At 42.4% G+C, this 25797-nt stretch overlaps 1 protein-coding gene across 3 annotated transcripts in view; it reads right to left on the reverse strand.

The window, feature by feature from the left end:
- Window positions 1-25797, reverse strand: part of gtf2ird1 (GTF2I repeat domain containing 1) — a 44810-nt gene that overhangs the window by 4076 nt on the left and 14937 nt on the right. For 2 of the 3 annotated variants that reach the window (XM_026182307.2, XM_026182305.2), the window contains exons 4-23: window positions 24614-24790; window positions 24293-24476; window positions 21582-21898; window positions 20047-20142; window positions 19023-19106; window positions 17989-18172; window positions 15037-15062; window positions 13423-13549; window positions 11752-11795; window positions 11420-11500; window positions 10038-10193; window positions 5073-5126; window positions 4559-4639; window positions 2408-2591; window positions 2225-2286; window positions 1878-1949; window positions 1485-1752; window positions 1198-1226; window positions 1036-1083; window positions 868-945 (exon numbers count right to left, since the gene is read on the reverse strand). In XM_026182307.2, coding sequence (XP_026038092.1) covers window positions 868-945; window positions 1036-1083; window positions 1198-1226; window positions 1485-1752; window positions 1878-1949; window positions 2225-2286; window positions 2408-2591; window positions 4559-4639; window positions 5073-5126; window positions 10038-10193; window positions 11420-11500; window positions 11752-11795; window positions 13423-13549; window positions 15037-15062; window positions 17989-18172; window positions 19023-19106; window positions 20047-20142; window positions 21582-21898; window positions 24293-24476; window positions 24614-24790 — 2352 coding nt within the window. The remainder of the gene's footprint in view (window positions 1-867; window positions 946-1035; window positions 1084-1197; window positions 1227-1484; window positions 1753-1877; window positions 1950-2224; window positions 2287-2407; window positions 2592-4558; window positions 4640-5072; window positions 5127-10037; window positions 10194-11419; window positions 11501-11751; window positions 11796-13422; window positions 13550-15036; window positions 15063-17988; window positions 18173-19022; window positions 19107-20046; window positions 20143-21581; window positions 21899-24292; window positions 24477-24613; window positions 24791-25797) is intronic. The other variant, XM_026182306.2, reaches the window with a different exon arrangement.

Below are 25797 nucleotides of genomic sequence, written 5' to 3' on the forward strand. Positions count from 1 at the left end.
CTGGCTGAAGAAGAAGATGTTTGTCTGCTCCCAAGATCGCTGACTGCGGTTGCTGTCCGTGGTGCTGATTCAAAGCTGGAATGATCCTACAGATGTTACTGATTATTGCTACATGACAATATTTTATAACTTAAATTTGTTTGTGTGTTCGTGTGAGCGAGAACGTGAGGTAACGTGTTTGCTGAAGCACTGCGTGGTGGTAAGGGCCCAAAATGAAAGAGCGTATCAGCCGCGGGGCCTATCGCAGAGCTGTTACACCTGTGGTCCTCAATAAATAAGAAGTAAGAATGCTGAAATTTGTTAGGTGCACAACAATTCAACATGTGAAGTTTTTCTTTGCCACACAAACTAAAATAAATCAGTTTGCACTAAATCTCTCTATAGACACCACTTTGATAAGAGGTTTTTTATTGTTTACCGTGCAGACTTTCCACCCGTGGACCCTATGCATGTGGAAATGTTGTATTTTTAAGGCACTGCTGTGACATTAGCACCGTTTTTGTTTTGTTTTGTTTGTTTTTTTTCCTCTTCAGGCTTCTATACCAAATTGTGTGAAGCCTGTATTGAAATTGCTCCACAAAACTTAACAGCCACGTTTCATGAGTGAAATTTGGAGCATGCATTTATAAGACTTGCCCCTAATTCAACAAGTAGGACGAACATTCTGGATTTAAATTTCCAGCCACACGTCTCACTTATGAGGCTCACCCTGAGCAATAAGGGACGTGTTGTTTTTCTCCTGTGTTGTGAGAATTAAACTGAACACGCCCACGACTTGGACTCATCATGCAGATGAAACTGGTTCATGGTAAAAAGGTTATCCGTCTTGTACAGATAACAACAGCTCCACGCTGCGGATCTATTTACCGTATTTCTTGTTGAAGAGTTCCTTGACTTGCTCTCGAAGGACTACTTTCTCCCCCATGCGGTTAATGTCGTCATCATCTGTCAGGAGGAGAGAATCGGTTACAGACAGCATTCAAAATAAAAGCCGCAGCATTTATAATGGACGCTATCAAAGCATTTTCTCCTCACCATTTATTGAAGCGTAGGCCTTCTTTAGTAAAGTGACTCGTCGAGGTGCTGATGAAGTCAACGAAAAATATGTTTAGTAACATTAAATGTTGTTTTGCTCTCTGTGATAGATGCTGCGTAATAAATCAGATGTCATGAAAGCAAAGCGCAGCGTGCTCATACCTGGTTTTGGAATAAGTCCTTGAAATGGTCTGCATGCAACACAATGAAACAAGCACAATGAACAGAATTAGCCGACATATATTTAAAGACAGTAATAAATATCCAAGCCATTAACTGCAGGAAGGAAGACCGATAGACAGATATGGATCTTATTTGATGAAAACATTTGAATTTGTGCATTTTGTAGCTTGTTATTTTGGTTTAGCACCACAGATGAATATACTGGGAAAGTGCATCATTACCAGTCAGAATATTAAACAGCTCTTAGAGTGATCAGCATTTCTCACCTGGTGATGGTGAAGCTGATTTTGTCAGCGACAGCCAGGATCCTCTCCAGGTTCTGGGAGCCGAAGGTGCAGGGCTTCCTGAAGGGGATGCCGGGGGGAAGGCCCTCGATGATGACCGAGTCCGGGTTGTTCTTGATCCTTTTGTAAGGCACTTGGACGGGGTACTTGATGCCCAATGCCTCCCCATACTTCCTGTTGAAGAGATCTTGGACCTGCTCTCGCAGCGTGTTGGCCAGGTCGATTCTGGACAGCTTGGACTCCAAGCACTCTGTTGACGAGAGGACGAAGACGCTTTAAAATATGTCATCTGGCTTTCAACGTCAGCGAGCAGAGGCAATTCGTGTTTAAACAGTTAACGGCAAATCTAAGAAGACTGATGCAGCTCGACCGTACCTGAGAATCCAGGTCTCTTGGATACAGCCGCAGTGTCCTCCGTTACTGGTGCTGCATCCTTGGCATCCAGCTCTTTGGAGAAAAACATTTAAATAATAAAGCAAACGTTAGGAGCTTTGTCACAAATAAAGAGGAGGCAGCTGCAGAAAAATCCCTGCAAGGACTTTCTGTTGTTCTTCAAAGGAGCCGTTTTAAAAATAGCCTGTGAACTGGATTTGACCTTAAAACTTCAACCGTGTATTGCAGAGGACAAAACAAACATATCAAAATTTAACACTGCATATGTGTGTGATTAGTTTGGGTTGAAGATGCTGCTGATGAGAAAGTAAGTATAAAAAGAGACAAACCTGAATCACAGATCGGGATGGAAGGCATCTCTTGTTTTACCTGCTCAGCTAAGAGCTCGGGTCTAGAGATGAGCAAAAGATTGTGACGATATTTACAAATCAGAGAGCGAAAACTGAAATAACACACACTTCAACGCACCGCTACACTCTCCAGATGACTTTCTATATATAATTATTTCTCACCTTTTGATAACAAACTGGATCTGACTGCTGGCAGCCAGGATCTTGCGTAGTTTGGCTGCTCCGAAACAGTTGGGTCTTCGGATAGAGATTCCCTCTGGCAGCCCGGTTACATACAGATCCTCAGGGTACATCTGGAATTTGGAGTACGGCACCTTGGTTGGTTCAGGAAGGCCCAGGGCTTCAGCTGAAGAAGGAAAAACAGGAAAAGTAAGCACAAAGCTTATTGATCTATTTCATTCAAGTCGTCTTATTCCAATTCATCTCATTTCTTTCCGTCTTCTGAAATCTGGGGAAAATTGCAGAAACACCAAACAGGGAAAGTTCGCCAAATTTGTGTGACAGTTTTAAAATGGTAAATGGCCTGTATTTGTATAGCACTTTACTAGTCCCTAAGGACCCCAAAGAGCTTTACACATCCAGTCATCCACCCATTCACACACACATTCACACACTGGTGATGGCAAGCTACATTGTAGCCACAGCCACCCTGGGGCGCACTGACAGAGGCGAGGCTGCCGAACACTGGCGCCACCGGGCCCTCTGACCACCACCAGTAGGCAACGAGTGAAGTGTCTTGCCCAAGGACACAACGACCGAGACTGTCCAAGCCGGGGCTCGAACCGGCAACCCTCCGATTACAAGGCGAACTCCCAACTCTTGAGCCACGATCACAGCAATCCTTTATTGCTGCTTTTAACCAAGCAGCAATAAAGGAGCTAACATGAAAGTGTCGAGTTGCATCTCAAATGGCCATCTCAGCCTGGCTCGACAGTTTTGATCTCTGTGGTTAGTTTACGCCGTCTAACAGCTACAGAGAGAGGGTCACCTTTTACACAAGTACCCTTACTGAGGCTCAAGTGGGTGATACAGGCGGCTATAGCTGTGAGGAGTCGCTGAACTGGACTTCTTGCATTTGTAGAGTTTAATGCGGTTATCTCACAAATATTATAGCAAGCTGTGCAGATTAATTACACTAACAAAGTCCAAATGTTTGTGCATTTTTGAGTGAGTGAAATACTCCTGTTACTCTGTTCTTAGAGTAACACAAACATATGACAGATGGAAAGATGAAAGTTTATGGTTTTGTTCTGTAGTTCCAGGCCTTACTGAATACAACATGATTGCTACAATAGGGGTTAAAAATTAAAACAAAATAGAAAGCAAGTTTTATTTGAAAGCTTTTGATCAAAGTCCAAAAGAGACAACACAAAAAGCCAAGGCAGTGACATTTATTTTGTAAATGATGGCCCCCATAATTTAAAGTCAACACGGGCAAAGCAGGATCAGCTTCGGGGGGCATCTGCACCGTCTGCACCGTCCCCCTGTCACTCGGTCAGATCCGACCCTTGTTTGTCACACCGGCAAACTAAAAAGCTACACGGTCACATGGCTACACCCACCATGAGACAAATGTTGCGATAGCACCATCCATATTTCTAAACTCAAGGAAGTCTATTATAAAACGATAGCTTTAAAAACTAAAATCAAAAAATAACAAAAACAACCCGATTTTTAGCTCGTTTTCAGTCTCATGCTCACGTTGCTTTTCCAGACACATTAACCTAAAGCTCATCCAGCTCACAGGTTATTGTAATGTGTGGATGGACAGGCACATGTCTCGCCTCATCTGTCATGTGCTCATCAGTCCCTCAGCCGGCTGAACTAAAACCCTTTTTAAACTAAGAACTGAAACTTTTCTTTGTATTTAAAGGGAATAAGAAGAACTCGTTAATAACTTTGAGCATTGCCGTGTTAAAATTACCCATACGAACAAATACCCACACTCACTCTTAGCGCACGCATGTCTATGTTCAGAGAGTCGCTGGCGTGCTGTGACATGCCGCCTTCTAAAAGGCGACTAATACTTTGTGTCTTTATGCTTTAACTCCTCTGATGTGAAAATGAGATTCTTCCTTTTCATGCCCCATCCTTTGCCCCACACTTAACAGATTCATTCTCATGTGCTGAATTATTGAAAACCTTAAATGTTCCAATATTAATATTCAGATAGATTTTAAAAGCTTAGATTTTAAATTGCTGTACACTGGTTAAGGAGAGATCAAAGTCTTCCTGCAAAATTTATAGCCCTGGCATAACTTCCTGCCCCCGCTGCGGATGAGGATAAAAGCTCCCCCGCTACAGGTAGCTTACCATACTTAATGCTGAAGATGCTCTCCACTTGTCTCCGCAGCTGAAGAATCATTTCACCGATGTCCTCCACCAGGCTCCCTGCTGAAAGAGTCAAGCAAATGAAAAACGAACAGCTTTGCGCCGAGAGCGCCGAAAAAGAATTATTACTTGGGGTCGACGGGGTTAGGCAGCTTCCCACCTGTGAACATTACTACATCTCCACTTGCCAACTTCAATTTGATAAATTCTACCTGCCCTGCGCTGACCCGGTAATGACAAACTGACTGTGTCATTACCGGGTCAATGTAGAGTGTGATACATTAACCGCAGATGGATGTAGGGAGGCAGAGTGGTGAAGGTGCAAAAATGAGACTAAACAGCAAAACAGAAATATTTCCAAAGGTGAGGACGCTGGGTTAGAGTTTTATTTAATTCTAATCTGCCTCTTTGGCAAGGTTACAGACAATCACACAGTGAGAGTGTGGGCCAAATGCACTGTGCAGAAAAACATCCTGAATGAGTCAGTCCACCCTACCTTCAGAAGATCTTCTTATGCTCTGCGGGGCAGCAGTGGGTGACAGAGCTTCAGCTGCAAGATGTGAGAAAAGCATGAGAACAGTGGCGCACGGCTACTGTAAAACATTTCTATGACAGTTTATCCAAAGATGCACGGTTTTATTTGTGTCAATCAATCTCTTGAGTCGTCACATTGTTGCTTTACTGCATCAGAGACTAGCGCTGGTCCTATTCTGACTTGAGGCATGCCTAACATCATTGTGCAGCAATGATTACATCTGTGAAGGCTAAACTCTTTATCTGACACCTCATGTCTACCCTCAGTACACACAGGGGATGGACAAAACAACAGGTGCAACATATGAGACTGTGATAATTCAATGTTATTGTCCATTTTCTGTCAGTGGAATATTACTGTTACAGTAGGGCAACGCTGAATGTTCTTTAATTAATGATTCCAGGCAAACTGCCGCCAAGAACACATATCATACCGCCTGTCCAAGGCCGTTATTCAACATCGCCGCTCAGTGTTAAACATACAAGCACGAGAATGGGCGGTGGGGGTGTTGTTTTGCCATTAGCCCAGAAGCAGAGGTGGAAATGTGATTTTTTTTTTCGTGATGTGTTATGTGTGGAGTCTGCAGGGCAGGACTTTTAAATCTGTGATCAACAACAGGAGGAAGAAAGTGGTTTATAAAATGTTTTTTTCCATCTATCCATTTGTTTCCGTTCATCCGGGGTTGGGTCGAGGGGGGAGACAGCCTAAACAGAGAAGCCCACAGCTCCGTGCTCCACCTCCAGCTTATCAGATGGAAAGATATACTCTTTCCAACATGCCCTGGGTCCACCCAGTGGCCCCCTCCCAGTGGGACATGTGGTGGGACACCTCGCCCAGGAAGCGTCCAAGGCATCCTTGTTAGATGCTTGATGGCTCCTTTCGATGTGCAGGAATAGCGGCTCAACTTTCTTGATTAACTAAGTAAGAGGGCAGCAACCCTTCGGAGAAAGCTCACTTTCACTGCTCATGTCCACGATCTCATTCTTTCAGTCACTACCCAAAGCTCGTTGACCATAGGTGAGGGTAGGGATGTAGATAGATCGGCAAATCAACAGCTTCACTGTTACGCACAGCTCTCTTCACCATGGATCGCTGCAGCATCCGCAACACAGCAGCCGTGGCCTCAATCTGCCTGTCAATCTCCTGCTCCCCTCACTCGTGGACAAGGCCCTGAGATACTTAAACTCCTCCACTTGGGGCAGTCCCTGATCCAGCACTCCTCCCCGGGGTGGTCTAATTTCCACAGCTTCATATTCGGCTGCGAACGACTTCAGTGTGAACTGGAGGCCACAACCTGAACAAGGCAACACAACCACATCATCTGCAAAGAGCAGAAAAAAGATCCTGAGGCCACCAAAGTGGAAGCCTTCTGCCACTTTGCTCCACCTAGAAACGGAGACAAAGGGCAGCCCTGGGCGAGTCCAACACCAGCTGGGAACGAGGCTGAGTTATTGCCGGCAACGCAGCCCAAGGTGATGAATGTTTCCAGCATTCAGCAAGTCAATTACGGTGGAGCGCAGAGGTCAGCACTGTTGCCTCACAGAAAAAGGATCCTGGATAACTGTAGGCACTTTTGTGTGGATTTGTTGCCATGGGTGTCTACTTAAAGTCCCAAGACACACATTCAGTTCTTGTCACCCTTCTCACTCACTATGTATTAACAGACCTCTCTGCATTGAATCATACTGGTTATTAACCTCTGTCTCTCTTCCACAGCATGTCTTTTATCCTGTCTTCCTTCTCTCTCCCGAACTTGTCGCAGCAGATGGCCCCGCCCCTCCCTGAGCCTGGTTCTGCGGGAGGTTTCTTCCTGTTAAAAGGGAGTTTTTCCTTCCCACTGTCGCCAAAGTGCTTGGTCATAGAGGGTTGTCAGACATTTGGGGTTTTCTCTGTATTATTGGAGGATGTCTACCTTACAATATAAAAGTGCATTGAGGCAACTTGTTGTGATTTGGTGCTATATAAATAAAACTGAATTGAAATGAATTTCTCTCCACCCATGTACGATTGAGTATTCCAAACAACGTGGCATCATAAAGATGGCTGCAGAGTAGCCACCAGGATGTCTGTTTAATGTGGGCTTATGAGTCTTTCTGCTAAATCTGCTGAATATCCATGTGATTATTACTACTGGAACGTTGAACCGTTTTAAGCCATACTTTTTGGTCCTGTTGTAATACATTGCAAAAACTGAACACTACAGTTTTCATCACTTGGTAACAGCCATGTTTCTCTCATTACTTTGGTAAATGGTAAATGGCCTGTATTTGTATAGCGCTTTTCTAGTCCATAAGGACCCCAAAGCGCTTCACACTACATTCAGTCATTCACCCATTCACACACACATTCACACACTGGCGATGGCAAGCTACATTGTAGCCACCGACAGAGGCGAGGCTGCCGGACACTGGCGCCACCGGGCCCTCTGACCACCACCAGTAGGCAAACATGGGGTTAGTATCTTGCCCAAGGATATTTGGCATGCAGCCAGGAGGCAGCCTGGGATCGAACCACCGACCTTCTGATTAGTGGCTGACCTGCTCTGCCACCTGAGCTACAGCCGCCCCACTTTGAGCGTGTTCTAAGACAACTTAAAGCAATACTATTTGAAAGCTACATCTAGCTTGTGTAGCTAATCCATCATAACATGACGGAGGATCTGTGTAAGCTGTAAAAGGAATATGATGCAACCACAACAGACTCACAACAGAGCTCCCTTTGCCCAACACAACATAAAAAATTCAAAATGCATCAAAATCCAGCCTGTTGAGGTAAAAGTGGGAACAATAATGTAAAATTTAAAAAACACTGTCAAAAGAAAGATACTGTATGTCATCTGTGCTGAAGAAGCCAATGGACAATTATTATGACACAGGAATACTTGAGAGTGGAACTGCAGTTTTGTGAAGATCATCAAGTCAAACCTTTCACTATACTTAAGGGCAAACAGGACTTTTTAAAAAAGGATGTGATTTGTATCTACAGGAAAGTGAACTGGGTATTCTCATATGTGCAATACGAATATGTCATTCATGCAAAAGGGATTATTGTCTTGATCAGACCTATTTTACCTTGAAAATTAATGCAAATTGCCATCATTCAAATACTTTGACAAATGACTGAGGTGCAAATAATATTAAATGTGACTGAGTGCACTTACCTTCATTGTCTTTCCTTTAGAGGTCATTTGTGAAAGAAAAGAAAACTTAAACAAAGCACAATGAAATCAATAAACGAAAACAAAATGCTTAATGCCAAGATCACTCTGAGCAGACTCTCTGTAGCATTGTAGCAGCACCTCCTTCAGATGTTCAAAAAAGGGCCTCATTTATATGTTAATTTATATATAAGAAAGTTGCACTTGACATTTGGACAATGTAATTGATAGTGCAGGAATTTTCCAGAGAAAGAATAGAGTCCTAAACTTTAAAGTGTCCATTCAAGAAAATGTAGAGGCAGAGATTTCTGCTTCCATCCTACTACAGAATGTGTGAATGGAATTTGATCACAGGGGATTGGAAATCTTATTTTGAAATCTTGCACTTTTAACGAGATTGAATGAAAAGCTTGAATGAAAACTGGTGAAAGTGAAGTGGATTGCCCAGAAACAGAGAAAACTGTTGAAAGCAAAGAAATGCTGCCGTTTTTTTTTATTTCTCAGTCTAATCTTTAAATGCTGCCAGCTGCACAATTAAATGTCCTTCACCTCCATCACAGCGGGGCAGTCAGAAACCTCAGACATACATCTGCATGCATTTGTCTGCAATCTGAATGACCCCGGCACATTATAGAAGCACCTGGTAAATGAGGCGGGTGCAGTTGATAAAGAGAGTGGCGTCTACTCAGATGTTCTTGGTGACCTTACTCTATTAACCTAAGGTTTAAGGGAGAGAACGAGTTCTATACGGGGAGGAGGATTTAGGAGTCTCAACAGGACCTTTGAGGAAAAGTCTGGTCTCTCTAAAACTGGACTAGTGGATAAAATTACTCAAAATCTGCAAATATGCACCATGCATCCTGCTAATCACTGAAACGTTTCAGTTTGGACTCTTAAGGGCAAAGGGCACACAATTAACAACCGGCTGAAGTGTTGTAAGACAGCACACACCTATGAGGCGATGTTTCCGTGCAGCCGGTGCTTCGTAGGTGAAGTGGGAGCACTTCAAAAACCGCCTACCTTCTGAATTAAGGTGAAACAGAAGCCCCAGTCTGTTTTTGAGGATATTTGGTACAAAGCAGCTACTTGTTACGCCACCCAGCGTCAGCTCTGGCTGCAGTGACACAAATTGAAATCAAGCACAGCCTACCAAGATGATTAAAAGAGAACCTTTAGTCTAGAAAAAGGTCTATGAAAATGAACTAGCTGTAGCATTAGGAGTCAGTGCTGTAAGGCGTCCTGAGTTATGTGCCATACGCGGCCTTAGGATGGTCTGATGTCTACTCTTTCACAACAAACAAACATTTAAAAAACAAATATTTAAAAAGGCAAAACAAAAAACACACACTTCGGTTGGAGTCCGACCACGCTCGAGCAGTTGGTGCATGTAAAACACACTGACAGTTATGCGCATGCCCAGATTTTAAAGCTAAAGAGTATGTTGACAAGCTGCAGTCGATGCAGGGTGCATTTCACAGATCGTCGTTGTGAGGCTGGAGGAAGAAACAAGCTACAGTAGGTCAGAGTTGGGGAGAGAAGGTATATTTAAGGTTGTGGGAGTGGCTAGTAGTGATTGGGGAGGTTTGGTCATAAGGAAGTGGAAGAGTGGAAGATAAAGAACGTGAGAAAAGTGGTTTCATACGTGCTGTGGCTTAATTAGCTCCCTACAAAACAGTATGTGGAGGCCTTGGTAGGAGCTGGCATTCCAGGAGCCACAGTGTGAGGAGGGAGGCGACAATGGAGGTGTGGGCTGACGGGGAAGAGGTTACCTGCGTGGTTTTCCATTGAGTGGTGGGGAGCCGAAGGAGCGGGGGGCGGGGCAGACGAGGCAGATGGAGCAGAGGGCGAGGCTGTGGCTGGACACGGTGCGGCGGCGACGGGCTCGGCCACAGACTCGCTGGGCTCCTCCCCACTCGTGCCGGCATCTGGAGAAACAAACAGTATTCACACCAGGTTTTCAGTTTGTGGTGCAACGGAGACAAGAGAGCAGCAGGACACAGTGGAGCTGCAACACTTCTTGCACTGCTGCTGCATTTCTGCTGTTATCTCAGCGCTTCCTGTTACTGATGTTAGCTTGAAATCACCCAGCCTTGTTTTTCAGTGCATTCATTTAAACAGTTGAGAATTTAGGGCAGGAACTTCATGCTTTTTAACTGGGCAGGGGAAGTTGAACTGACAGAACCAATCACTTATCCTCCACCCTCAAAGTCTTTAATCTTGCAAAACCAAAATATGTTTGAAGGCTTCCATGGAAGCATGAACCTCAGCTAGTGCTTTCAAACTCTTCACACACCCAACAAAGTTCCCCTTTAAAACATTGCAAACAAGCTGGATTTAATAGATTGATCCTTTATTTTTATTTTTTTAAAACGTTTTTCACAATAATGAAACTACGTCTTAAAATGTGTCTCATTTGTCCACACAACAATTATTGGGAGGCATTGGTGCGCATGGTGAGATAGAAAGGAGGATTACTGGGGATCTTTCACTTACTAAGCAAAAGTGTAACTCACTACACTGTGAGGAATTAAATAAAAAAGAAAAATGAAGAATATATAATGAATCTGGAACTACAAACATGAATGAAGCTTTATTCTTTTTAAGTTTTTATTTTAAATGTCTGATTTTGCTCAAAACAGCAGAGCTTTGACTCTCAATGAACGAGCCTTTCACTGAGAGACTCAAGCAAAAATTGTTTTCTTTCTTTTTTTAAAACTTTAAAATCGAATAAGATGAGTAAATGCAATAGCAGCCAAGGCTTTCTCTTCATTTTTATGATCCAAGGTTGGCTCCGGCTAATCGGGGAATCCCCCTTTTCTAATTGTGATTCCTCACTTTGGCTGCATTTGAATTTATCCAAACAAATTTGGGTATCAGATTTGGCTACTGACAGAAAGCGCTCACCCACAGGAACCGACTAATCAAAACTGGCAAATGCAAAACTGTCAGGCGAACAAAGGAGTGAAAGAAGGGGAATCACACACAGGGACAGCACCAACGATGAAAACAGTCTCCAGGTTTCTGTGTCTCTGTGACTTCTATCTCAATGACAATGCAAGAAAACCCGCGTCTGCTCCAATTGTATTTTTCTACGAGTGAAAAAAAGAAACGAATCTCAAACTTAATGGCAGCCAAGCGTGCGCTCGCTTACCTGGCACCGTAACTTGAATGATTTCCCCGTCTGGAGGCTCTGTTTTAATCCTCCTCAAAGGAATGCAATCTCCTGAAGGACCTGCGGGGATTGAACAGTTCATTCTGCACGAGTTCCCGTCAGCACTGTGTTTTATGGTCGTGTAAAAACAGATTTAAGCAGACGATAGAACGTGTTGGAAGGGATCAGACTGCAAAACGCGATATGAAAGCGACTCCGGGGGACGGGGGAAACCTTTGTTCAATACTCGGGGCTCAAATCATTTGTAACTTCACACAGCCGAATATCACAGAGCGTTTTTATTATGCTGAACTTCATTTATTAGCACGTACCTGCTTCGCACTCAGCCAAGGGACTCACACAAGCACTGGTTGATCTGTGAGGTAAAATCAAATAGAAAAAGGGTGATTTGCAAATATCTGCAAAACACAATCATTAAAAATCCTTTTTTGTGGCGTATTTTAAATCATCTGTCTCCTTTAAAGGGAAATTAAATGACTTCTGAGCCCAACACCGGGGATCTTTAAACACTGGCTATGCAGGGTTTCCACACTTGTTAGCACCACAGTCACAACCCCAATGGCAGAGATTCCATACACGTTAACATTGATTCATGCAGTGCCATCCGCCCACTATAGTGTTTATCGCCTATTGTGCGGTGGCACCGACAGACAGAACCGCTGAGCTGCACGAACAGAGGGAGACACCGGGGAAGCATTTCTCACTTCTAGCATGAAGGGATTTAGACTCAGGAGTCAGAGCTTGTCATCCAGGGTCACTGGTTCAATCCCAGCTGCTCAAAAGCACACATCAAAGTGTCCTTGGCCTAGATGCTTGCCTCAAATTGTTTCTTTGCACCAGGTATAAAGCGAGTGTGAGAACAGGCACCATATTAGTACAAGGAACACGTAGCATGTTTATACCAGCGGGAGAGAATAAAATCATAAATCATCACTTGCTTTAATTATTGATTGCTTCATGGAACAATAAATATTACGTGGTTCTTTCTTTTTTACTTCTTCTTTCAAACTTCTTCATTATTTCATGTGTAAAAATGGCTAATGGATAACCATTATTTTTAATAACGGCTCGATTGTCCAGTATATCAATTAGAAGGTAAATATAGTGTTCCTTCATCATCATCATCATCATCATAATAATCTTTTCTTAACTCTTTTCTTAGTTAATATATACAATATTACAAATATATTATCAAGTTAGCCTTGCTGTTAGCTGAATTTAGGTAACCTGGGTTGGCTTGTGAGGGATAGTCTTTAAAAGAATTAGCTAACTTCTTGGCTGAATACATTATTCTGATGATGTAAGAACAGCACCGACACCATATCAGATCGGCTGCAGATCATCTGCTTCCATCCTACCCTCCACCCCCAGCGTCAACCAACAACCCTCTGCACGTCCTCTTTCACTGCAGGCATGAATTTTCTCTGTGGTCCTCTTTTCCTCTGCCCTGGCACCTCCATACTCAGCATCCTTTGACCAATATATCCACTATCCCTCCTCATCCTCAACGTCCAAACTGTCCTAGCCTTTGTCTCCAACCGCTCAGCCTGAGCCGTCCCTTTGCTGTACTTATTGTCCATCCTGGTGACTCCCAACAAAAATCTTAGCATCTCCAAGTCTGCAACCTCCAGCTTGGCCTCCTGTCGTTCTAGGAAGTCGAGTCAGAGGCGGCAAGTTGAAGTAGAAATGTCCAGTTCTGCTAATGTACTCGACAGACAGGACGCAGAGAAAGAAATAAAAATAAAGCAAAGTGAATCGAACATTAATCATGTAACAAGGCCCGTTTAGGAAACAAAGTCCCATCATGGTAATGTAAATGTAACTAAAATCCGTAAACAGCGGTTTAATTATTATGAGTAATACCACTGAATGCAGAGGCACAATTTGGCTGCATGCCATTAAGCTCAAATTCCAGCACTATAAACAACGTCTGCAGGGTAATGCCATGTTTGTGTGAGTGTGTGTGTGGGCCACGTTCTGACCTGCTGCTGTGAGGATTGCTGACCAGCTCGGCTGTGGTGGGCGGGATGCTCAGATTGTCAGGGAAGCTGTCTTCGGGCGTAGAGCCCAGGTCGTGCTTGCCCTCCTCCCTTGCAATCTTGCCAGCAGCTTGAACAAACAAGACGCAGAAGATAAACAAACACCGCACGCCATTAGCGAAGAACATCTGTGTGGTGTAAATATATAAATAAACTCATGGCGGAGCGCTCTTTGGTTACTGTGATAAAGTTTAAGGGTCTTGACAAATATTTTACAGCTAAGGTCACTCACAAAGCACATATGGAAAGCTACCAAAAACAATTACTTTATGCCAAAAGTTCTCCTTTGAGAAGATGGAGAATATTCATGTTTAATGAAAATGAAAACGAACCAAATTTTCTCTCACTTTTAGTCATCGGTGCTTAAAAGTCACCAGCTGCAAGCATGAGAGTCAAGCTAACTGCGTACTAAAGGGAACCGTGATATTTAAAAAATAAAATATGTTAAATAATTGGGTGTTTTTTCATTTTCTAGGTTTTTAAGCAGTTGCAGACTGTCACAACCTGCATGCACTGCTAACTGCTAAGTGATAATGTGGTATCACAGTAGCCCAGTCGTGGACCAATCTAAATAATACCTATGAGCTCACACAGTGGGGTTGCTGTTTTAATGCATTCGTCAGACAGTATTAAAAATGGATTTTGATATTCGGCAACATCTTGTTATGAGGACTCGAGATCAGCTTTTTTCACCATCTTGACATTTTGAAATGGGATGTGATGGTCATTGGCTTGTGATAGCTAGTGAGCATATACAGGATTCTCCCTCTTTCTGATACACAGGCCAACATTTACTAATTTGGACTTAATGTTTTATTCAGTACGACCCAAAATCTCATCAGGATCGTCACTTGAGGGCCATTTGCTCTGTGCAATGACAGGTACTGCCCCCCCTGCTGGCCATTAAAAATATTGTGGGTTTTAAGCACAGAAGCTATCTATGGCTACAACTGATGGGGTCATTACACCCGCCTCACTGGCCGCTTCATGCACCACCGATTACATCATCATGCACACATCCATTTCTGCCGGCCTTTACGGCACAGCTACCCACTGCAGTATTCTCCTGAATGATGAGGCGTCGCCACTCAGACAAAACTTCGGCATCAGCGCTGGTGTAGGAGGAGCGCAAGTCAAACCCAGGGGCAAAGAAATTTCAGAGATTTTTCCACAAAGCGTCATCTTTTCAAGCTGTTGTAGCATCTCCCGCTGTATAATCTGTGAATCTCTGAGCTTCTGTACAGATAAATTATTAAAACGGTGGTAAAAAGTGACACTCATGTCTTCCACACAGTGGCACCAGGTTACAGCGACAGCAGATGTGACGGTGCACACTGCAAGGCCAGTATAACAGGGGCCTAAGGCAGTGAGTACATCCTATTCTTATGAGGGTTACACTACATTTAAAGTAAGATGCAGCAGGTAAATACACTAGTAAAGTACAAGCACATTCGATGTTTAGGTTCTTGTTGTTTTAAGTATTTTTAGAGACATGACCCCAACTTCTATTCTTCTAAGAAAGGGGAAAGAAACAAACAGAATCAATCACATTCTTACCGGTAAAGATCCTCTCATCAAACATTCTGGAAGAGAGAAAGAAACACAGGCTGTGAGCGAGTCTGTTTAAAGACCACCTCAGCTCTCAGGACAAAACTCAAGTTGCAAAAAACTGCAGAAGTGGAACATTGTTAACGGCTGCTTTAGCACATTAGCTGCTCTTTAAACAATCAGTCAAACATAATCAAACATAACTGAGTCGTTCCTTTTGTGAGCCCCGAATTCCTCTGACTAAAATTAACTGTGGATTAACTGTGATATACTCCTGGATTGCTTCCCCTTCCTTCTGGCACATACTGCCACTCTCTGCCTGCCAGTGAAGCGTTCTTCTCCTGCGTGATCATAATCTTAGGTCTTATTTACTTACAAACTTAAGAAACTACACTGTTGTTCTAAGGTCTTAATAGGGCAAAATATTACAGCTTAGACACCAGAAAGACATTTATGAGTATTTTTCATCATATCATGGTATTTGTATTTGTGTGACATCGTTGGCAAGGAAACCGCCCATGGACCTGGTGTTGAGCACAGTCTTACCTTCAGCTCAACATAACAGAAGAAGTGATTGTGGATTTGAGGAGAAATTCCAGCACACCTGACGCCACAAACAATAAGGGTCAAACTGTGGACTATATGCAGTCTTTTGTATTTTGGGGCTTTTATTGATTCAAGACTGAATTTTGGTACAAACTGTGAAGCAGAGAAAAAAGGCTCATCAACATTTGTTCTGTTTATGGAAACTGTACTCCTGCTACACTGATAAGACCATTGAGACACTATCCATTTATTTTTTAGATCTTTTCTTGAGTCAGATCTATTCCTTTGCGTCATAGTACGGTAACCCATCTTTGAAGGATCGGAACAAACTGATCCAAACTGAAACAGGTCAGGGAAGCTGATCGGTAAATCGCAGCTTAACCTTAAGTATCTGTATACCAGACAGGTGGACGACCGGCTCCATTTCAATAATGACTCCCACTCCTTATGTGGGGATTCGGAGCTTCTTTACTCTGGGTGGACGTTAGTGGTCTCACAGGACAGAGACAACTTTGTCCCAGCTGATATTAATAATCTGAATAAGCTAAAGCAAATTGTGCACATACGTATCATTTATTTATTCATTTTTTAAATTTAGCTCTATTTATTAATTATAGCACTTTTAGCTTTTTTATAGTATTTTTAGTGAGAGAATTTGTGGTTTTAGTGAAGCCCAGATCACTTTTTGTCTATGTGAATATTATCAAGTCTGACGGCTGGCAGAATGGTTGCCTGCTCTTTTAACTATGAATCTATCTAAGGGTGTTCATGTTAAACTGAGGCTGAAGGGAATTTATAGACATTATTTAATAAAGTGTGAGGCAGGTTTAAATTCTGAAGTTGATGCTACAATAAAAAAGGAGCACTAACGAGACGACGCGCGTCTTCAGTCCAACCCATTAGCAGTGAAGACAGTTTGGTCTTCACCACAGTGTTACGATTTTCATTTTCAACACGAGGAAGACACTTGATGAGATGAGAGAAGGCTCATCTACTGCCTCTAATTCTGTAAATAACCTTTTTTAAGCCAACTTTTTTCTGATTGGCTGTCCACTTTGAAGAAAAACACAGAGCTGCCTTGATGACCATATAGACCAGCGGTCCCCAACCCCCGGGGCGGTCCGTGAGTTGTTTGGTACCGGGCCGCGAGAGTTGAGGCTCGGGTGTGAAATGTATGGTTTTCAGGGTCTTTTCCCGTGTTGTAGTTGTGTGTCTTACTTTGAAAGAAATATTTACGCGTTACCATAGCGACCAGAGAGCATTAAGGAGCAGAGAGGAGGATGTTACTCTCAATGTTGTTGACGCACTTCAGGAGGACACTGCTAACGAAGTTACACAATTACACAGTGACTTTCTGTTTATTATTATATTTACAAAATACCACAGCTTTTCTCTTGGTCGTATCATTTTATTTTGTTGTATTTATCTGCGACACCTCAAAGGCCGGTCCGTGAAAATATTGTCTGACATTAAACTGGTCCGTGGTGCAAAAAAAGGTTGGGGACCGCTGATATAGACCATATGAAAGTGTGTATGACTACTATTTGTATTTAAAAAAAGACTTAATAATAGTTAATAACGACTACCTTATTCTCAGTAATGTCAGCAGTTTAGTGAGCCTGTTAACCTAAAACTGACGGGATTTTACATTTCTTATATTTTCAGCATCTTTTCACAAAGTGAAGCGTGCGACGAGTGAAACTCGGGTGGTTATTACACGGGACATCACCTGAGAATAATTAATAGCATGGCTGCAGAACTAAATGAGCACAACACTTCAGTTACAGTTACTGTTTGTATAAAAATGATCATAGACTGACAACAGAGAAGATGCCAAAAAAGCACATCGCTGCCTGCATCTGGAACATCTCTCACAGACAATGGGAATGTGATTTGATCTGAATTAATGACATTTTCAATCTTTCCTAATTGTATTAAGGCTAATGAGCTGCCTGCAGGATTCGTTAAAAGATGTGTTATCTCAAACAAGGCATGGTGGCTCATTTAAATTAGCTCAAACAAATGGATGGAAGAGCAGCCATTAGCGCAATGCGCTGGCAAGGGAAAGTCATTTGGGACATGAATGGAAATGGTTTACCACTCAGCGGGACGTAGTGTGCTGAAGGAAACAGACATTTAACAAACAGATGGTATAGGCTGGCGTGGCTGGTAGCTGCTTCTTAAAAAAATCTTTCCCAAATTAAAGTTTCTGTAGGGACGCCGTTCTGCAGTTTGGTGATAATTAAGCATCAAGTGGGTAAATCTGGATGGATCTCTGGTCAGTGAGTAAATTAGACATTTGTAAAAAATATGCATCCAGGTGCTTCTTTGTTCTAACTACAACACTCTGACAGTGAGAGTACAAGAAATGATGTCATGCACTTTCACCAGTTCTTGTCTTAAAGCATTTGTTACCGTTTGACTATAAAGCGGATTCCGTGGCGCTCATCCAGGATGCGTTTGAGCTTGGGGACTCCGTATGTGCACGGTCTCTTGAAGGGGATCTGGTCGGGGATGCCGATGATCTCCACGGCCCCTGGATCGCAGGCTATTTTGCGGTAGGGGACAGGCACCATGTGATCTAGACCCAATGCCTCAGCTGGAGGTAGAAAACAGAGAAAATTCTTACATTTTAAATCTACAAAATATAGTTAACTCATTAGCACTAGCAGCCTCCAGTGGGGTTATGGTGATGGACCTCTCTTTGTTGTGGTCATTTTTTCCCTACAGTGTTTCCACTTCTTTGTATATTCTCACACGTCCATTCCAATAATTTCAGAAATTTCCAGGAATCTGCTGATATTTGTGAGTCCTTATATTTAAACTATAATTATCCTTCCTTGTATTGAGACAATGATAATTATCCTCTCACTGATAAATTAAAAAACTGCAGAGAAAAAGTATCAATCAACCCTTTTGTGTACATGGACACAAATCCGTACATTTGAGAGCAAACTGATGAAAAATCCCATAAGGGTGGGAAATTTGCATCCAGAAACACGGATCATTGGACTGGAGGTGACATGACTAATTCTTAAACTGCCTTGATGAACCATGCAAATACACACAAGTTCATCTTCGTATCTCTGCTCTCTGTCAAATAAATCTCTGTGTGTGTGTGTGTGTGTGTGTGTGTGTGTGTGTGTGTGTGTGTGTGTGTGTGTGTGTGTGTGTGTGTGTGTGTGTGTGTGTGTGTGTGTGTGTGTGTGTCTGTCTAGGGCAGGCAACGCTGATCCATCATCTCAAGTCACGCAGATAAAAAGTTCTTGACTTGATTCCAAATGGTGAACTTTTGCATTTGGTAGCTTTTCTCTATTAAAGACAGCACGAGGATCCTGCAGCTGGTTTGCTTGCGAGCATCCTTACATGCTTTTAATGCATCATTGCTGCACACGTCTTCACGTTGAGCTGTTTTTTTAGCCATTTGTGTAGTAAGAGGACCTCCTCACCGTATCTGCTGTTGAACAAGATCTGAACGCACTCTCTCAGCGTGTTGATGTCTTCTGTTTCCCGAATGAACGCGTCCCATTTTTCTGTACGAAAACAGAGAGAAGGAAATGCGGTCCTTACATCAAAGTTTACTGCAGCTTTAGCCTCTCAAAGTGTTTTATCTGACTGTAGTGCTAAGGATCTGAAATTAATCTTTTCCATTTACTCAGCAACAACTTGGTAAATCAGTGCAATCTTCTTAAAGGATTATTCTCAATAGCTTAGCCCTTCTTGTTTAAGTTTTCGCACAGGTCAGCCTCAGTTCAGTAAACAGTGCTTGGCTACTGTACATATCAGCCTCCAAATCCCAGCAGGAACAATAATAACAGCATGCAAAGTCTCCTCTATGGTTGTAGATTTAAGTAAAATCCAAACCTGTCATGACATATAGTGTAACAGGAATAATTTTAAGAGGACTTTGAACCTCGTTATTAATAAAATAAAATCTGAGTTGAGCTTTAAGCCTGAAAATGACACATCTGTGATCACCGTTTGATAAACTACGGCGTCGTCATGGTTTCCTAACGACCTCAAAAACATCTTCAGTTCAGTGCTGGACAATGTACAGTTCTCATGTCTATATGTATTTATATAATCGCTAAGAGTAAGTTAGGAAACTGGAAAATGGAAGAAAAAGCTCTTTAATCAACTCATCCAATGAATCTGTAAAACCCATTACTGCTATTACGCTGCAGCCACAAAAAAAGGAGCTTTGATGCTAAGAACTAGTTGTGATATAATATGAGGGAAGCGCAGTGACAGCCTTTTATCCAAATTTGAAGCCTTAATGAGAGGAAATATAAGGGTAATATTGTGACTATGTGTATAGCTGAAATATTTCACATGAGCTTTAAATCCTTCTGTTTAGCTGTCAAGTACAAAATAGCATCAATGAAGAAATCTCAAACCCATCAGCACTAGCAATTACCACAGCCATTTAAAATGAAGCCAAATGCCTATATCGTCTCGGTAATTCAAACGTACCTGATTTTTCATGCACGATGGAGAAGAGTAGCCTCTTTGAGATGTGGATGCCAGTAGGGCTCTGACCCTGCTCACCAGGTAGCCTTGTGGTCTCATCTAAAAATGCAAAAATAAACACATTTCAGGCAGAAATGTTAACTTGTCATGCTTATATTCACTGCCAAGATGCACATAACCAGTGATACCCCTCAGCCTCCTAATAGATACACTTATGGTGAGATCTTTCTCAAATTAGTCTCAGAAAACCTGACCTTGACCTTGAAGTCAAGGTCACCAATATTTGAACCTGTCTTAATTTTTGGGTGTACATGTTGCCTGCACACATGACTAACATGACTGAGAGTAAAACCTAAACTGTGTTTTGTAATATTTGTCTACATTTATGAGAAAACTACTGACATTTCAAACCTAAGTGAACATACTGAATACCGAGGGCTATGAATGAAATGATTCCTCTAAGATGCGAGTATAACAAGGAAAAGTAGTGCTTGAGTGAAATACCAAACGGCAATGGTCTTTAACTGCAGATCTAACTCTTCTATTCAGACCTGAGGCACAGGAGAAAATACTTACCTAGAGCTTTTACTGTGTATTGTTAACATTAGGATCATCATCACGAATGCTCTGTGGATCTTACTTTTATACTACATTCATATAATAGCTCTTACTCTTCTTGAATTCAAGTTTTCGGTGTTTTATAGTAACTAGTGACGGTCATTCAGAAGGAAGGGGGAAAACACAAGGGCATGAAACAGTTGGGCCCAATCTAATGAATGTGGTTAAACATTTCCCTACAAACACTGCATGTGTAATAAAGAGCAATTTGAAGCCCTTCATCCCATTCTTAAATGTGTGGCACACATGTGTCAAATCAGCTTGTTGACTGTGGCTCATCAGGTAACAAGTGAACTGGACATGCATCACAATACTGCAGCTGATTTTTGTTTATGATCTAATTATGATCAAGTGATCAGAGCTGCAGCAAAATGATTTTCTTTGAATGGTTTAGGAGGACTGTTACACTCCTAGTTAGTAGTGCCAGCACCAGCCGAAGGTCCGAATGTAGAGAAGTCGGTGGGGACAGTTAACTGTTAAACTATGAATAATCAGCTTCACAGACATCTTTCACAAAACATCATAAACATCTGTTAAAAACACGGCTATAAATCACCATTTCAGAAGCAAGAAAAGTGCTTATTCTGCATGTGGCATCTTTTATTTTTGTAAATGAACCACAGTCTCTTCCTTTCTTACTCTGTGCCCTCCTCATCTGCACTGTTTGAGGTAATGTCCATAAAAGAAAACAAAGACCTATAGGTGCTTTCTTTAGTGATGCAAAGACCAGAAAACAGCTGTGTTCAGTAGGTTGGAAGCCAGCACTGTCTCCAGTTGCTGCTTCCAACTAGCAGGCACGGCCAGCAACACGTCCCCCCTAGCTGGATATACTATTAACCCCGAGACTCTGACATAACAACTCACCTCGCCCCTATTCCATTGCTGAAATCCACCTTTACACATGTTGTATGTTAGCTTACCAGTGTTAGCACTGTCTTTCACAGATGTGCTCTTCTCTGACCCAGGTGTCCAGTTGGCCAGCCTGTCCTTGCCCAGGTTGAGGAGAGACATGGGTTTGAAATCCAGCTTGCCGTCTGGGTGGGGTTTGGAGGACATGGGCATGCCGTACAGGAAGTTTGACAGAACAGAGTTGCTGGAAGTGGCGGGACTTGACGACGTGACTGCTTGCGCGGTCGTCTTCGCTGGGCCGTGGCTGCTTTGCGTCATGACCGCAGTGGAAGCGTTGTGATTGACATCAGTGCTAGACTTGGTTTCTCGAGACAAATCTTCCGGTTGCCTGTTCACAAAGACAACAACAAAATCAAAAAGGGAAATAACTTGTAGGGCTACAAACATGAGACTATTATGTTATGATTTGCTGCCTGATTGGTTAGAACATCCTTGATACCAAAAAGAATTAAATAATAGGCATTTAATAACATCATTTGGTCTCTTTACTTGCTGCCTCCAGCCCTTTGCTTTTCAAACAGGCCCAAAACTCCAATTAAATTCTGCACAGTCTCACAGTGCTGCATGTTCATATTCAGCTTCATTATACAGCAGTAGAGAGAGGAAATTCCCCAATTTGTTTTGGGCAAACATGTGACAGTTAGCTTTATTACACACAGAACAGAGTCTGAAACAACTGTCATGTTGCAAATTTTAATACGTCCTAATAAAATCATTTTTTGCAGCTGCTTGATCAAATAAAGTCTTAATGAATAAATGAGACTGAGCTAAAAAAGAATGTGGTCCTCAGTCTTGTGACTGCTGATCCTGGCCTGCTCCAGCACCAGTGCTTCTTCTTCCACAAACACTCACAAACCACGAGTGAAATCATTTCTGCCGTTTTGACTTTCCAAGTTTTTAAAAAATCCTTTCTCGTGGCGCAATAAATGCTGTGCAGAGTTTTGGTGTATGTTAAGCCTTTAAATTAATGGATCTATTACTCAAAGTGGATTTCTTGGATTATACAGTGTTTGATTAATAACACAGCCACTTTCATTATTGTAATACAGCACTGTTCTCAGTCTGAACTCTTGCCAAGTACTTTAGCTGATATTCAGAGTTCATACTACCCTGTTACAGAGTGCTACAGAGCAACTGTTGTCATGGGGACAGGTATCCAGCTCAGCGGAGATTACTGTAGAGCTGGCTACACAGTTCAACACGCCCACTAACAGGGCAGGGGCACAAATCATTGCTTTCATGCCACATAAATATGTGCTAAGCAGTGAATTCAGGGAAAAACGGCATCAGATTAAGCCTCTGTGGAGTTACAGGGCCTGTGTTCAAACAGTCCACTTGTTTACCCACCCACTATACAGCATTTGCAATATAAGCTGTTCACTGGGGAGCAAGCGCTGACAGCTGTTTTAGTGAAACATGAACAGTTTATGCAACTAGATGTCTGGTAGGATGTAACACGCTACTACTGCTGTTAGTGGACCACGACAAAACAGCAAAAACAGAAGTATGCACTACAAAGTATTAGCTGGCAAAACATGAGAAAAACATGCAAACAGGAGAAACATGCAAAGCTAAAGACGACTGCAGCGGTCAGGACTGTGTGGATCTCCTCTAAATAATATGTACAAACTGCACTTGTAAAGCTCACAAGTCTGCCACAACTATGCACAGTCATTTGAGAGCAGTTTTGGGTTGAGAGCAGTCTTTAAAGACTGGCCGAACAGCCACCACCACCAAATTCAATATTCTGTCTACTTGAAAGGCGCGTCTCTAATATATTTCAGACACTGCTAACAATTATGTGCCTGCTATCGTTAATTATTTATGTGGCTGAAACCAAAAGCAGAACATCTGCACCACATCTAAGGCTAAGGACAAAACAGCATAGCTGTTTTTGGATAAGCACATGTTGTAGTTTACATGCATCTCTCCAAATGACAAAAATCTGTGTACATTTAACTTTATTTAGAACATATTTCAGCTGGACTTTATCCACCTACACAAGCATAGCGACAATTAGAGCCGTATTTGTGCTATGTGCAACATTTTGTCACCCATGAAAAGCAATGAAACACATTAAAATATCATTTTTTAGAAGCAGCTGACCAAGTAGATTAAAGGTAGACGACTAAAACACGCCTTAAATGTTTCTTTTTTGTAGCCATTTAATTTTTTATTCTGTTTGATTGCTATAGGAAGGCCAGTCAAGCTGCTGTTCTTGTTTATGATATTCAGCAGTCTCTCGTCCCTTGGTCGGACATCCACACCAACTGGAGTGGAGCTGGTGATGATAGTGCTTCTGCTCTGTAGAGCCACTCTCAGCTTGAGGATCATTCAAAGCTGATGTCGCTACGTAGAGCTGGAAGAATGAGCACCAACTGCACGCTACAGTCCGACACGGTGGACATGGAGACTTACTGGTGAGGCAGCTGATTATAGCTCCATATTTATTCTTCTTTATAAACTCCAACATGCGTGCACCTCCATTTACTAAGTTTGTACACAAATACATCCAGTATTTCCACGTAAATTAATTGTATCTTTTAAAACTCTATCTACGACGGATGCACCAAAGTCTGTTCACTTCCAATTAAAAACTGCACAAGAAAACATATCAGGGCAACTAACACAAGTTCATCTTCACATTGGAGTTATCAGAAATGCAACAACTGCTTTCAGAATGCGATCCAACCATTCACAGTCTCTCACTTTGCAGACTCACCTTTTCACGGTGAAGTGGATGCGATGGCTCTGCTCCAGGATCTTCATCAGTGTCTTGGTGTCATACTCAGAGGGCTTCTTCAGGGCGACTCCCTCAGGCAAACCATGAGCCACCACGCAGCCGGGGTCCTTCTGGATCCACTCATAAGGCACAGGGACCAGGCTGCTCTTTCCCACAGCCTCACCTGCATACCGCATGACGCACTGAGTTTTGCTACCTGACTTCCAAGAAACTATATAAAAGTGGCTCCCTATGCTCCAAACATGGATTGCTTCGGCACTGCTTTATGAAAAAATCTGGTTTAAAAAAGGGACTACTCACTGTAGAGCACAGTGAAGACCTCCTCCACCATCTTCCTCAGAACAAAGATGTTGGACTGGGCATCTGATGGAGCTCTCGGTTTCCCATGTTCAGCATCCTTACTCAGTTTGCTGAGATCGCCCTCCTGGTCTTTGGTATGGGAATTTGCTGCAGTCAGATTTTGCAGGCATGGCACCCCTGACCCCAAATAAAAGAGAAATGACTTTAAAAATGTCCAAATGAGCTACAGTATGATTTAGGATTAAGTAAACTCTTTACCCCAACAAAGTCATTCATTTGTCTTTGAAGGTTAAAAACAAAACAAAACAAAAAACAAATGACTGAGAGTCTGGTTCCTAAAACTAATGACTATGTCACCTTTTGAAAAATAGTGTCATATAAAACGAATGACTTGTTTTTCCAACAATGTGCCTAGATGAATGAAAATAATCTCCAATAAAGCGGGGAACATTAAGCCGTTCAGTTTGAGTCTTAAATAAATCAAAGCAAAGTTGAGCCAATGTTCTCAGTAACAGATGCCTGATGAAAATTAAACTTGATGAACTGGTGTTACGGGCATAGACAGTATAAAAGAAGGACGGGGCTAGCGTGACATCACCCAGTGGGCTCTGATGTCCTGTTGCGAAGCCTGTAGCGTTTTTAGCAGTCGCCATCTTGACAAGACGGGGATAGATCTGACCATGAAAGCATTCAAATATTCAGTTTAATATTCAGTATGTGCCAAATCACAACACAAATCACCTCGAGGTGCTTTATGTTGTCAGGTAAAGACCCTACATTAATAAAGAGAAACCCCCAACAATCATACAATATGAGCAGTGGGCGACAGTGAGAAGGAAAAACTGCTTTTCAATAGGAAGAAACCTTCCACAGAACGTGGCTCAGCCAAAGGCAGCTGTCCACTGCTTGACTTTTCAGACCTGGACTCTACGTCCATCTTTTAAACTGTCCATGGTTACGGGGGAGGATATACTGCGAACTGAGTGTATTATCTGTTGCTTCACCTTACCTCTCAAGTAAGGTGAACAAAGGGGGCTAAATGGACCAATGCCAACTTCTAAAATATATTCAACTTACAACCTTGGATGCTAGCATAGCTAATGGAAATGAGAGTAAAAGGAAGGAGTAAGAGACGCGAAGAGACACAAAATCAACAATAAATATACACAAAAAACCAAATATAA

Source organism: Astatotilapia calliptera, chromosome 10 (genome assembly GCF_964374335.1).
Source record: "Astatotilapia calliptera chromosome 10, fAstCal68.1, whole genome shotgun sequence".
Classification (NCBI taxonomy): domain Eukaryota; kingdom Metazoa; phylum Chordata; class Actinopteri; order Cichliformes; family Cichlidae; genus Astatotilapia; species Astatotilapia calliptera.